Genomic DNA, 14,763 nt, shown 5'->3' with positions numbered 1-14,763 from the left:
GGGGGGGGGGGGGCATTGAAAAGGTCATCAAAGCACAACAATACATTCCTGTTCATAAAAGAACGAAAAAGAGAAATACATTAATATTCATGAAGAATCTTGCGGCTATAACACTACCTGGACAAGGGGCAGTGTTATTGCAAACCCTTGATTCTCTTAAAGGGCCGATGCAGTGCGTTCCGTACGGCGTGATACACGTTCTGGTTCGCACCTGCGACCCCGTACCGCACGTTACGGAGCACGAGCTCCACTGGGACCACTCCGCTGGACCTGATTCACCTGTGTGGGAGAAGAGGGGCGACACTCGTTAAAGGCAGCAACATGGTCCCTGTGACAGCTAGCCAGCCCCCAGGGGGTAGGGCTAGCATGGGGCAGGGGGGGGGGAGGGGGGTAGGGGACAGTGCAGGGCAGGCCTGGTCAGGGTAGAGTCGGACAGGAAACATAAGAATTGTTAGAGGGGGTAAGGGGGGGGCGGGGGAGTAGAGGAGAGTAAAGGCCTAGTCATACTCCTAGTTCATCACGCCGCGTCACCTCATCATCTAAAACTGGAGTATGAATAGGTCTTTACTGTGGGACAAGCTGTTTCACCTTCATGTGATCTCTGATGAATGCTTAATTAATTAATGACAAAACAGATTGATTGGATTTGGACGTGGCAATTAAAGTGGTCCCACTGGCAAGCAATCGAAGGGACACTTGTGTTTGTGGATACTTTGCATTGCATTTGCTCTCAGCGAGGGGACAATTGGTCTGGGCATTTAATCAAAGATCACAGAAAAAAGGTCGTGGGTTAAAAAATAATGAACAGTAGGCAGAGAGGTTATACGTATACATCTCACTGCTTCATTTCATTTAAATATATATATATAATTCAAGCATCAAAAACTAATTCATGTATTTAAATAAGTAAGAAAATATATACGATCACCATAAGTAAATAAAACTTTGGAAGAATAATGGTGACATGCAAAAAAAGACAACATTTGGTAAAAAATAAAATGGATTTTGAATGGGTGTTAGTTCACAGCGTGTTGGGAGGTATGCTTTATATCCCTGCAGCAACCAAAGAGGTCTTTGCTACTTTTTCCTTGACGACTGTGGCGAGTCCACTGCGTTCTAGGAGATGATAATGAGAATTTCAAATGTTTTTTTTTTAGAAACAATCACATGTGTTCTCCCAGCGGTGAGGGGAAAGTGAACTAAAGGTTATGTGATTTTATTCAGCAGATCACCTTTATAACAGCGATTGGAAGGCGGCCCAAAGCTTAGATAGTAGATACTGCATCTTTGTACAACGGTTCAGGGAACATAACGTCTGGTGTTTGCGATTCAATCCTTTCCAATTTAGTAATATAACTTTGAAAAGGTTCCGTGTATTACGTTCCATGCTGACATAGCCTGCAGTATTTGAAGTCTGAAGAATGTTGTTGTTATGTGGGGCACTTATTTCATACTGAATAAAAAAACGACAACATATGTCATTAATAATGTACGTACTTTTCTTGGGGAAGTTTAAAAATTGAACAATAGGTTGAGCCTGTTTAGTTACAGTCGCAAAGCCGAGAAATGCTGAATAAAGATGTACGTTGTGGCGAGGCAGTGGGGGTGGAGCGGGGGAGGGGGTGGGGGGATTTCCAAAGCTATGATGGTCTGAGTGAACAGAAGAATAAACTATTTTTGGACAATGGGGGGGCAATCAAATTTCCAGACAATGTCGTCACCGAATAATTCATGTTTGATTACAGTTACGGTAAATCTATTTCCCTATTTTGGAGGCTTTATGGGTTACAGAAGTAATTTAATTCAGAATGTGTTCTTCCACGCATTTTCAATTCCAGCTCTGAATACATCTATGCCATTGGTGATCGTCAAATCACGTAAGGATTGTTGGGGCTACAATCGGCTTCAGACTGTATGGTATCGAGGACATATTCAACCAAACACGAGGCTGAAACCCTACACTGAGTTTTGCTGATAAGAAATAAACTGAAAGGTGGATCAATTGGTTAAATGAGGCAGTACGGGAGAATGGAGAACAGAAAAGCACAGCGATGAGACTCTGTTAACAGGGAGATAACATACCTGCAGCTCGTATCGATGGGGAGATGACGTTAGGATGTTAGTACGGGGTGATTTGCAAATTAAAATGATGATGAAAAAGGGGTGTTTCAACCATCGACAGTGATGTAAATGGAACAACACATAAGGAAATGACTTCCCAAAATAGAAAGAAAAGAAAGAAAGCCAAAAAAAAGAAAAGATCTTCTTAGCAGCTAAATATAAACCAACCCACCCCCAAATGGATAACTCTATATCAAATAAAACTAAGCTACGGTACATAATATAAGTGAAGTGTTGCTTCAGCAGTATTTGTTAATTCATTATCACAGTACATTTATATTTGATTATAAATGCTAAGGTGTAAGGTTGTAAAAGTCAGCATGACTTTACATTAATTTTAATTTACACTACATTTATTAGATGTTGCACTAGACTAAGCATCATATGTTCCATTTATCACTAAGGGCAGCATCTATCAATTCATATTTGGCTGAAGGAGTGGGATTTTCGCTGAAAGACATACAATTTCTCCCACCTTGGAGGAAATGATTAACTACATCATAGGGCCATAGTTTTTTTCTCTTCTTTTTTTTCTTTTTTTAACCTCCCATTTAATTAATGTTCTGTGAATATATATGAATAACACACTTGCCAACTCACTATGTAACGGTAAAACAAACAGACCCACAAAATCCAATTATACTCCTTATTATGAGTAAATACTATAATAATGTCTTGTACTGTATATAGCGTGTAATATAGAGTGGGAGAAAATGATAATAAATAATGCAAAACATTGTCACTTAAAAAGTGCAGTACAAGAGAGAGCATGCAAGTGACTCAGATGAAAGATTACGTTTAGTTGATAATAAAGGAAAACAAAAATATAACTATTGTATTACCAGTTTGTGCCATAAATTTAGCAGACTCGGCTTGCTCCTGCAGGGCCTTTGTGTCATGAACTGATCTTGGGCGCTGACTTTTTACAGTATGTTCTCCCATCATTCCATATTCTAGGGGGACAGAATAGAAAGCTAGGTCTTAAACAGAGATCTGCTGAGAACAAAATCTTATTATTATTATTATTATTACAGATTACAGAATATATATGTGCAAAGCAAACTGCAATGCAAGGCTTGAAACAAAGACCACACCAGGTACTGTATATATACTGTATATCTATGAATATTATAGCTTGTCATTTTACTTTAAGTCAAAGAACAATGCAGCGAATTTATTATAAGGGTGAGTTGGAAGTATTAATCGAGCTTGAAAGCACAGCGTAGACACATAGCAAACATGCAAATAAACTCTATACCTAGTCAACCGGATTCCCAAGGGCTCTATACTAGGCCCCCTCCTGTTTCCGCTATACACTAAATATCTTCGTTGAAAATAGCCGATCGACAAGCTCACAATGTGTCACGTGCGTGATGCATTGCCAGCGTGTAGATTGGCTATTTCTCCCGATATACTGTAGGTTCTCAAGTGGGTTCTCAAGCGTCTAATGCACTAGCCTACTAAACCTAAAACCCCTCCCCTCTCCCTCCTCCTGCACCCCCAGGCCCCCGCCCCCACCCCCACCCCCCAAGAAAAGAAAACGACAAAATAAAATGAAAGTAAAAAAAATAAAAAATGTGTAAGCCATCGTAAAGCCACAGAGAAGAAGGGGTTCATGGACATAGCATGCTATTGATCCACAGCTTCCTATACACTTCCTGTGATCTTTTAGTTCTGTTGTGGTGTTGCTGGTGTTAAGTAGACTACTATTGTAACTCTGTGTTATTAGTCTGTTAGTTCTATTATTCGTCTTTGGTTGACATAGTCCACCACATTGAGCCTTTGAGAGAGAAAAAAAATCAGACACATTAGATACATGTATTCGGAGCTGTAATTGATGTTCTTTTTGTTGCCAATTAAACAACAAAGAGACGGGGGTACATTATCTAATTACTGGGCCAATGCTACACTAAGAAAAAGCCATGCCAGCAAACATGAAAAAAAAAAACCTTGACTTGAAATCCACACAGCAAAAAAGCAGTAGCTGGTTAATATTTCCTATACATGATCTGCCGTAGTTTGTAATGTCAGTGACACAGCAACCTCTTGTCTTTCTTAACCAGCTTGATGCTGAACTGTTTCTTTTGCAGCAACGTTTTTTGTTTTTATGGTGCATTATCCGAATGAGTGTCCTTTGAAAAGGCAGTCAATGCAGAGGCTGCATTGACAACAGATCGACACACGGCGTGTTAGTACATTAGACAACATTACAATTATGCATCAACCACTGGGTTGAGCAGTCGGGATGCTTACATCGTCCAGTTTGATGTAGTTTGTTGTCTGAGGATTTTTACCTATGCATAATTTATTTAGTTATTATAGCCATACACCAGTGGTTCTCAACCTGTGGGTCGGGACCCCCAGGTGGGTACCCACTTGATTTTTGTTTTGGGGTGGGGGGGTCTCAGAGGACAGTGACACTTTTTAATACCTCATAAAAACAAAATAAAAAAGACCATTACTGCATCAAAAGTAATCAACAAACTACTGTAATAACTGGTCAAACATTGGCCAAATTGTCAAATAATGCGAGGCATTGTGAGCTTGTAGATCTGCTATTTTCACAATATTTATCTGTGGAACCGAGTCAAACGAAATGTAATGCCTCAACTCCTACATTCTAAGTGCGTATCAGCGTGGTGGTGGTGGTGGGGGGGGGGGGTCACCAGTTCAAATAGGATTATATTGGGGGGTCCCCAATTCAAATAGGACTATTTTGAAGGGTCATGCCCTGAACAGGTTGAGAACCACTGCCATACACAAATGGCGCAAAATTCATCTACACATTCTGTTTTTTTTATTCCAATTATTCCAATCATTCCGATCAAAGCTTGGGATTTAGCAGTTCATTAGTTTGACTTGATTGCAGATACAGTGACCGTTGCTGTCCGGTCCACACATCAAGTGGTTGATAAAAAACAAATAACATCAACAAACAAAAACAAAACAATAATCTCCCCATTTCTAATATAGGCCTATACCTTCCCTCAGAGTCTAATTAGATTCAAACAACAGTGTTTGTGGTTTAGCGAGCGTTATAATGTATCTAAGAATAGAACAACACGGCAGGTGGAAACGAGCAGCACAACCATGCTTTAATCCTCGGTCAGATTTTCTGACCCATGATTGCAAGAGACTGGCCTCGGAAAAACATTCAAAGCCTTTTTAAAAGTGATTTGATCGAGCGCACAGGTTTGTCCAAATTAAGCCGCATGCTGGAAGAGGAATGCAGACACTAGGGCGATAAGACAAACGGCCAACGACAGAGCCGATGTGTGCAGTGAAATAAGCGCAGCCACAACAGATACCATGTCTACAGTGTTGCATTTCATGCTCTGTGCCGCTGTTACTTACTTGCATCATGAATCAAATTATCTTTGTGATTATTCCTGATATGACAGAATCAAAGGGGCTGTCTGGTTCAGTCAGCCTGATCCCATGGCAATTTGCCAGAAATCCTACAAATATCACTGCATCCTGCTTTCATCAGGCGTTTGCGAGTATACGAGCAGTCACATCCATTGAACAAAGCCTCTTTTCAGGCAGTAGGTCCCAACAGAAATGCTATCTGCACTTCCAAAAGTACTCCCTTTGGAAGTGCAGATATTCAAGCTTTTATGACAGCGGAGTTGCTTTTCAATGACCAAGAGTGGAAACGTGTGAAAGGTTTCTTCTAGCAATTAATTGCATAGCCTAAGTTATTTTATATAATTGCCCCAAAAGAAACATTGATAATATTTAAAATCCAAGCACTCAAAAATGATGACCATGACAGGTTTTTTTTATGAGAAGTTGACAAGTTTACAGACATTCTGTTAGCGTGCTCTCTTTTCATCCCCTTAAGCCCCTTTACAAACGCTGAGGAAGGCCATACAGGCCGAAACGCGTACATTTTCATTCTCAGAGGTGAATAAAATCATGTAAAAGGACATGCAATGAGTGCTGGCATTTTCTTCACCTCAAGTTGACAAGTTTACAGACATTCTGTTATAGCGTATACACCACAGGCTGAAGTGTGCTCTCTTGTCAGCCCCTTATAAAAACGATTTAAGTCATCGTCATGTTTTTGACCGTGAACCTGGTAGTATACGGAGCACTCACCTTGAGTTCAGCAATGGTTTAATTTTTCATTTTAAGATTGACTAAAGGAGCTGCTCCAAAGGTTGTAGATCAGATCTTTTCAGAAATGTACTTCAAATATACTCCATAAGCATCAGTTTTCAGTACATTTAGAGGACGAAGAGAATATTTTGTTGAGTGTGATAACATAAGTAATGATTATAGACATCTTGCCTGTATCACATACTACTGTATAACGCTATATCAAACCAATTGGCATATTGTATGACAATTCATTCATGATGAATCGCGGCATAATTTGCCTTTGTTACCCACATGAACCCTAGCATCCCTATTCTGGGCATGTCATATATTGCTTGAATATTTGGCGAAAACGGGCAAACATAAAACGGGCAAACATAAAACAGCCAATCTATTAATCAATAGCCGATCTATCAATCAAGCTCTCAACGTGTCGCAAGGCAACGTTTGGTGAGTTTGTAGATCTGCTATTTTAAACTAAGAATATTTGGTGTAGAGCAGTGGTTTTTAACCTTTTCCATATCAAGGCTCATTATTTATTCAGGATTTGAGCCACGGACCACCATTTGATGAGATTTAGCCTCTCAGACCCAAAACTAAAGAATATTTGTTTTTGTCTTTGAATAAGGTTTTGTCCACAATGCCATGCTGTATTGATGTGGTACCATATAACAGGCAAATAATTATTCTACATTCTCTAATTGTTTAGACTTCTTGTATGTAAATTAGGTAATGCAGATGTTTAACAATAATTTAACTCTTGAGAGTGTAAAATGAACACCAAATGGACTCCGTGAGGGTGGTTTAATTTGACACTCAAGAGTTAAAGATCTATAGGGTCCATGTGGTTACCAACTTTCCATCATTTGGCTGAGGACCACCTGGAACCCCTTCAAGAACCACTGGTGGTCCCCCGGACCACTGGTAGAGGAGAAAAAATAAGGAGGGGTCCAACCAAGTAGACCCCGGGGATCCCGGTCAGCAAAGTATATCTATAGGTCATAGTCACTAAATGTTTGACAATAATTATGGCAACTCAGAGAGCTCTGGATGATGTTAGTGTAATTATAAAGGCAGTCACATGTAAGCCTGGGTTGTTCCCAGCAGCTTGGCATGACTGATACAACACAGCATGGCAACAAAAGAAGAGAAGGTCAAAATCTAATGATAGCATAGCATAACGCCACAAAGACACTTCAATGTCAAAGAATTATTAAACACTATTTATGGACTTCACATCTTCGGGGCGGATACTGTACCATTCAACTATTCATATCTCGGGGGGGGAAACAATATCCGCTGCTATGACAGAAACAAATTACTGTACTTTGCATGATCAATCAGTTCTTACATGTAACGGAAAGATTACGCTTCCATTTGAATCATTTCCAGAGCACTGTGACATTGTGTCCTAATGTCGTACACAAGAAAGGCGGCGGTGCAAAGGAAAAGGCGGCGTGATAAAAGTACTGTACTGCAGGATAAGCACAATGCGCTTTAATTGGAGTGCTGCGGAAGCGTCTTTGTGAGAAGAGTAGTTGAGGGCGGCAGGCTGACATGGTGAAATGTTTCCATGATAATGTTTGTATGAATGAAAGGTTATTTTTGTTTATTTGAGTACCAGCCTGGCTGACAAGGGTATACGGTTCTTAATTGGGAGTTAGGGCAGGCATCATGACATTCAGCCTGGGACACTATTGAATGATTGGATGAAACACGCACCTGTGTAAAGGCTAATGGATGAGATGGAGAATTCTTTCTTTGGTGTGATGGACAAAATCCACTCAAAACTCAGAAATAGGATGACAAATAGAGGGAGATGGCAATGTGATGGATGCACTCAAAACTAAACGCTGTGTTCTTTTATGTTCTTGTATTTGTTTCCGGGTAAAACGGTGAATCAAATTATATCAATACTGAAGATTTTCCTGTGTATACTATACTATTTGAATCGACGTCAATCCGCCATGTCACTTAAATGCAAAATCATCAATCGACGTCACCTTAGGAAGACATTCATTCATGTTCAGCTTCTTTACTGTCCACATAATTCTTGCACGCTTTCCACAAAGCACCTGAAGGTGAAGCTCAATGGCGTGCAGTGTGCAGCGACGCATGCACTGGCCTAAAGACAATGCTGTGAGCTAGCGACTCCGGCTGAAGCAACGGTGGAAAAAGTACTCAATTCCTTTACTTGAGATAGTTTATCAATACCACAATGTAGAAAAACCCTGTTACCAAGTATGTAAAAGTCTGGTGTTCAGAATGTACTGTACTTTAGTAAAAGTACAAAGGTATTGCTATCAAAATGTATTTAAAGAACCTTTTATCAATCAAATGCATAAAATGTAGGCTATTCAAATCTTTTGGAAATGGAGCTCACAATGTGTTGCATCGCAAGTCGCAACGCATTGTGAGCTTGTAGATTGGCTATTGTAAAATTAGCGAAATGTATATAGGGCATATAATACTGTATAATAATATGAATCTAAATTAGATATTTTAATGAGTATTGTTTGAATATTTCGTTTTATATTTATGATTGTGGGATTGCATGTTAATAGCTGCCCAGTGCCCAGCACTTGGCAGGGTACAATGGGAATGACATCAATGGATTGTCAATGAACAGACAGTGAATAGGCTACTGGAATAGAATATTCAGATTGCAGCTGCATGGGACAAGGCTTGGGGATAGCCATGCGGCTCTTGTCTTTATGCCAGTGGGTCTCAAAGTGAGTCCAGGGACCCCAAGGGGTCCTTGAGGGGGTTCCAGGGGGTTCCCAGCCAAATATGAGGAACAGTTTAATGTCACTGTTATTTTGCCGGCTATAGAAGTTAGCCTGAATGAGAGCATGTACAATGACTATATTCAGATCGTAGGGTTCACTCTCTCCACTGTTATCTCCCCACCTGTAATAGTAGCCGGGGAGCCACATGCCCAAAAGCTCAAGGAATAGAGATTAACCTGTGATGTCATGACGTACTTTTTATTTGTGTTTTTTTCTATTCACTTGGTCATTAAGGTCCACAGAATGAGAGGTCTGCTCTGCCGGAAACATCGCAAAAACAAGTTATGGCCATTTTTGTATACCACACCAATGACACCATAGACAACCAATATAAGACAACATTTCATCATACTTTAAGTAGCATTTAAGTGACATGTCAAACTAGGGGGTTTTGATGATTCCATTACAAGCATTTGTTTTGCACGAAAAACACTCCTTGGCCTAAATTCGGCCATACCCCCTAGTTTGACACATCACATGCTACATTTTTGCCTTATATACAGTAGGTTGTCTATGGTGTGGTATATAAAAATGGCCATACATTTTTTCCGTGATGTTTCCGGCAGAGTAGACCTCTCATTCTGTGGACCTTAATGACCAAATGCATAGAAAAAACACCAATACAAAGTATGTCATGACATCACAGGTCCTCTCAAATTGTGGGTGACTGGCTCCCCGGCTATAGAGAGAATTCAGTACTGGATATAATCTATAAGCGAAAAACAAATCCTCTCGTATACGGAGGTCCTTGGCATTGGCAGAACATCTTTTCAAACGGGGGGTCCCTGGCCTAATGCATATCAATTTGACATGGAGGAATTTGAGAACCATTTATCATGGTTGTTGCCAGTGAGGCAGAAACCCTGGTCTAAATCTACACGTTACATTTCTATCAGCTTGTCGTGACGTGTCATCAGTGTGTGTCAGTGTTTAGCTGAGCTCCACAACATTTCCCTTTAAAATCCTCAGATTCTGCGTCAGGTTCTGCATGGTTTTCTGTCCTTGTTGGACTCCGTCACACTGTTATCCCATTAGAAGGCTTTGTATATATCTATTCTGTTTTACTAACCTAATGCCTAATTGAGCCCCACAGTCTGACAGAACAGAAAACAGAGGTTATTGAGCAAATAAAAGGCAAATGAACTCCCCGGGCGGTGCGTCACACATGACGCAACGCACCCGCCATCATCGCCATGCAGCACCCATGATCCCTCTCTCTGCGTACAAGGCAGTGAAGTTTAAACACTGCCAGTGATCACACGCTGCCCCGAGGGGACTGCCGCTGTAGACATTTCATTTCCAGGTCCATCTCTACCAATACGCGGACACATTCCATGTGTAATTTTATTGGGAGGCAGTAAAAAGAAAAAGGCCTGCCCCCATAGCCAATGACTGACGTGTGTAACCTTGCATGAAATGAGCCCTTTACTCAGAGGGGCCCCTATGAGTAGCTTCTATCAGGGGTGATTCACTTCCTGGCCTCCATGCATGCCTGCCTGACTGACTGTCTGTCTGTCACCGATGTAACCCTTAATGAGTAGCACTTCATTTACCACTGCACTTTGACGAGCGCTCTTCTTAAAATATAGCCAAGCGTGCAACACGATGAAAGGGGGGTGGGGGACCTCTCTAACCGCTGTAGCCTGTGTTCAATGTGTTCTCTGAAGCAAAGAGACTAGTGCACAATGCAAAAAAGAATCAAAACAAATGTTGGGCTGAATACAACGTGACAAGAGAGGAGAAATAAAAGTGTATTGATGTTTGTTTTTGAAAAGCTGTGGAATTCTGTGACTTTATTGGTTCTCCTCGGGATTGGAAGTCCCTGATGCCACATGCATGCAGCGCTGGAGTTTCTGCTGTCATAGCGCCGCAGAGCCCATTTGGGAAGGCGAAATATTTCCCTTTTGACTCTCATGCAATGCAATACCATTTGTCAACCAGTAGTGGTCCTACTACTGACCACAGGATCTAAGCGTCTCAATAGAAGAACAGGGACGCCCCCAAACCACTGCAGTTCTGTTAAGGATTGCATCTTTTAAATCATTTTTTATTTCAAACGAACAATCTGCATGAGATAGCCTCAAAATATGCCAAGAACTGAAAACACTGAAACATTTTGAGTGGCAGAGGTCTCAAATGGCGAGAACAGTGTAATTGGTCGTTAGAGTGTGTGTGGATAGAAAACACCCCTGTTGGGTTTACGAGGGGCTCATTTATTTCCTGAGGGTATTAGAGATTGCACAGTAGAGTCAATTTGGGTTGAAGATCAAAGCCTGTTTTGGCTTAATATGAGCCGTCTTAACAAAAATAAACTGTCATTATGAACAACTGGGCAGATTACACAAATACGATAAAATAACTTAGAACGTAAATAATTGAGATAAATCCAAATAATGCCGCCAAGAGGGTGTTGAAAAGATGACTTTTCCATTTAAAATAATAACGCTGACATTTCTTAAAACACTCTATTGCTCAGAGGCACGTTGCATGTATGTTTCCTAATCTATACGCTCACCATGCACACAGCCTTACTGTTGACGGTGCCATATGCTTGAGCCATCCCAAAAAAACACAATTAGACCTTCATTAAGAAAATGAGGGGGTTGCACACAATCAGATACAAATTACGCATTGTCCTCTGAGACACGCAATTATCCATCATATTCCTTCAGCCATCTGTTTGCTTCCTGTTGACTTTCCTAATGACTCAGATTGAGGCCAAATTAACATTCTGCTGAACTGCAAACTGCACCTCATGAAAAGTCACGCGAAGTGCAGAGGCACAAATTCCAAACAGTAGCGGCTGGACATTCAGTCAATATGAATGTTTCTATCGGAGATCACGGATTCAATGCTACGATACTCAAGGAAAATACACCGATCATTTCCATATGGTGAGATGTACATGTAAACTGCACTAAGCAGTACCTCAAAGAGCAACCTAGATGGAGCTCCGACGTTATCAAAACACTGCATCAAAAGGGCCTGTTGTTGTGGGCCCTTAGCAAGTCATTTGACCACTTTACCATTTACTCCGGGGAGTGTTTCTGTTGTCATATTATTTATGTGTGGAATGCAGCACTGCAAGTCATCAGAACAGCTGCAGACAGAGTCTCTGTTCTGCGCTGCACAAACATACACTCTGGAGTGAAACGTCCTCGGGGCTAGATAATCAGTTCTGCAGTATTTCAACCTTAAGAATCAAAATACATCAGAACCATAGCAACCCCTCTGAAAGATGGAGAGATGTGATTTATATTTTTCTTATCTTTTATTCTAGGCATGAGAGATGTGTGTTTACGCACGCACAGCCATGTGGTGCGCCGTCAGAAAATGAATGGTCCAATGGCGTTCTTTTAAAGCAATGCCAAGGTCACACAGCGCATAACTTTCAAAATCAACAACCCCCCCCCCCCCCCCCCCCCTGGCTAAAAGGGATTCTAGCTGAACCAGCCATGACCAACACTGGGCCTGCTGCAGGGGACACAAATGAAAGGACCACTGTGTACCCACGGAAACAAGGACGGAGGCAGATTACTAATGAAACCGATTCATACAAGTGTCCGTGTAGGAGGAGTGTATAGCCACTATACTTAGTTTACACTGAAAGATAAAAGCCCCAGATACATCAGCGTCATTATTATATTAAGTACATCATGAGAGACACAACAAAGGTATATTCAACTAAATACATCAAACCTTAATAATAATTAACCGGTTTCAACCTGGCGTCCGCTATTTTGGGCATGGCATTACAGGCAAACGTCTTCAAAAGAAATTCTCCAAACTGTCAACATTTTCAACATTACAACTTTGGAAAAAAAACACACAAAAAAACACGATTTAAAGCACAAGCTCACAACCTGAATAGCCTGAACCTTGGCTATTTTTACTCCCCGTCGTGTTTTATTATGGTGTACCTTTATTTTGTAGTATCTAGTGTCTTTTGGTTTCCTCTGTTTCTATTGTTACCTGTGTTGTCTCACCTCCCTGTGATTACTAGTTTTCTCCACCTATGTCCTGTTAGTCTCCCAGCCAATCCCTATGTCCATGGTCACCTGTGTATGGTTATCCCATGTCAATTTAAACCCTCAGTTCCCTTTGTTCCCTGCTAGATTGTAAGTGTTGTTCTGTACCATGTCCTGTTCTGAGAATAAATCCTGTGCATTCTACCTCTGACTAGTCTTTTCTGCATTTTGGGTCCTACATTTGAGTGTCACCGTGACAGTCGTTTGACAAAGTCTATTTGGGCCTGAGTGGATAAAAGGTAAATGGCAAGCTTATGGGACCCCTCGAAAATGAGATGCTGCATCTCAAGGGGCTATCCCTTCAATAAAAATCAGAAATTGTCTAATTTAGCAATTTCTGCACAAGCACCTCAACACAGGGTGGGCCTCTGATTTTGACAGGCAGGCGCATTTGATTTGGATCAGTGACTATAACTCATCCTTTGAGTGGCTTTCTTTTTTTAATTACAGTATTGCTGAGGGATCTGGGAACGCTATGGGTGAAAACGCTTTGGCATGAGCGCCAGAACGCACAACCCCAGAAGACGACCTGGCTGGCAGTCAGACACTGCCAAGCTCAACGCCGCCATGCCAAGCCATGCATCTGTCAAGTGAGAAACATGACACATATTTTTTTAACACCTTTTCAAACTGCAGCCAATTTTCAAAAAGCATACCTTGTCCTTTTCCAAGTCATTTTGCTTTGGCATACAAAGAAATGACCTTCGATTTAATAGAAGGGTTTGGGGTCCATTGAAAATTCCACCCTAATGTCCACGCTAACTTAAAAAAAAAAAGAAAAAAAATATATGCCTTCAGACTGTGGAAGTGTGATACAATGGCCATATTTCATATCAAGATAAAGTATTTCCAACAGCCTCTAATGAGACTTCCATAATTCATGCTGTCAGCTTTTCCACAGCACTTGTCCGATCCTTTGCAGTAGTAAAAAGCTCCTGGTTCAGTTCAGACTGCCAGCCTGCATCTATCAGCACAGGGGACATTGTGTCACATGCAGGACTTAGTCATGGGGAAGAAGGCTGCAACATGTCCTCCTGGCTCACTGAGTAATACTATGCAGGACTCTGGGCCCAATTTATACTTGTCACACGCCGAAAGTATAGCCGATCTATATAGACCGGCTATTTTCCATCTCTCGCAATGCTGTCGTATACAGTGGAGCATGATAAATTAGGCATTTCATCGTTGTGATACAGTGGAGCATGATAAATTAGGCATTTCATCGTTGTGAGGATGATAGCTGCAACATGCCCTGTCATGGCTCATCGACTGTGCTCATGTTAAAACAAAATATGCTCCCCCTAAATAATTAAAAGGACATACCGGCTCTGTATGAATGTCCTCTGACAATTGAATATACACGCTCTTCATTTAATGGATTCTGATGATATTTAGAGCAGGGGTCATCATCGCCATGCTGACTTGTGGTGGCCATTTTTGTAAATGTTTAATTTTTGTAACATTTCTAACATATAAAATGAGCAGACATTTATATTATATTATATTATATTATATTATATTATATTATATTATATTATATTATATTATATTATATTATATTATATTATATTATATTATATTATATTATATTATATTATATGAATGACCACAATTGGTCTATATCTATAACTATGAGTGTGCAAATGAACAATTTGGTTCCATTTAATGAGATTTAGCCTTGCAGACCCAAAACTAAAGAATATGTCCACATTTCCATTCTGCAT

The 14,763-nt window shown here is 40.7% G+C and overlaps 2 protein-coding genes across 2 annotated transcripts in view; one reads left to right on the top strand and one right to left on the bottom strand.

The window, feature by feature from the left end:
* The window catches only part of adgrb3 (adhesion G protein-coupled receptor B3), a gene marked incomplete at its 5' end in the record, with an annotated part of 229,890 nt that overhangs the window by 136,910 nt on the left and 78,217 nt on the right, over window positions 1-14,763 (bottom strand). The window contains 2 exons of the mRNA XM_079513219.1: window positions 118-279; window positions 2,964-3,074. Coding sequence (XP_079369345.1) covers window positions 118-279; window positions 2,964-3,074 — 273 coding nt within the window. The remainder of the gene's footprint in view (window positions 1-117; window positions 280-2,963; window positions 3,075-14,763) is intronic.
* Window positions 13,139-14,763, top strand: part of eys (eyes shut homolog) — a 580,966-nt gene continuing 579,341 nt past the window's right edge. Inside the window, exons 1-2 of the mRNA XM_079513209.1 lie at window positions 13,139-13,278; window positions 13,490-13,629. The gene's annotated coding sequence lies outside the window, so the exon portion shown is untranslated. The remainder of the gene's footprint in view (window positions 13,279-13,489; window positions 13,630-14,763) is intronic.

Source organism: Electrona antarctica, assembly GCF_951216825.1.
Source record: "Electrona antarctica genome assembly, chromosome: 10".
In the NCBI taxonomy this organism is placed as follows: domain Eukaryota; kingdom Metazoa; phylum Chordata; class Actinopteri; order Myctophiformes; family Myctophidae; genus Electrona; species Electrona antarctica.
Note: the sequence above shows the minus strand (reverse complement) of the source record. Positions and strands in the feature narration are given on the sequence as shown.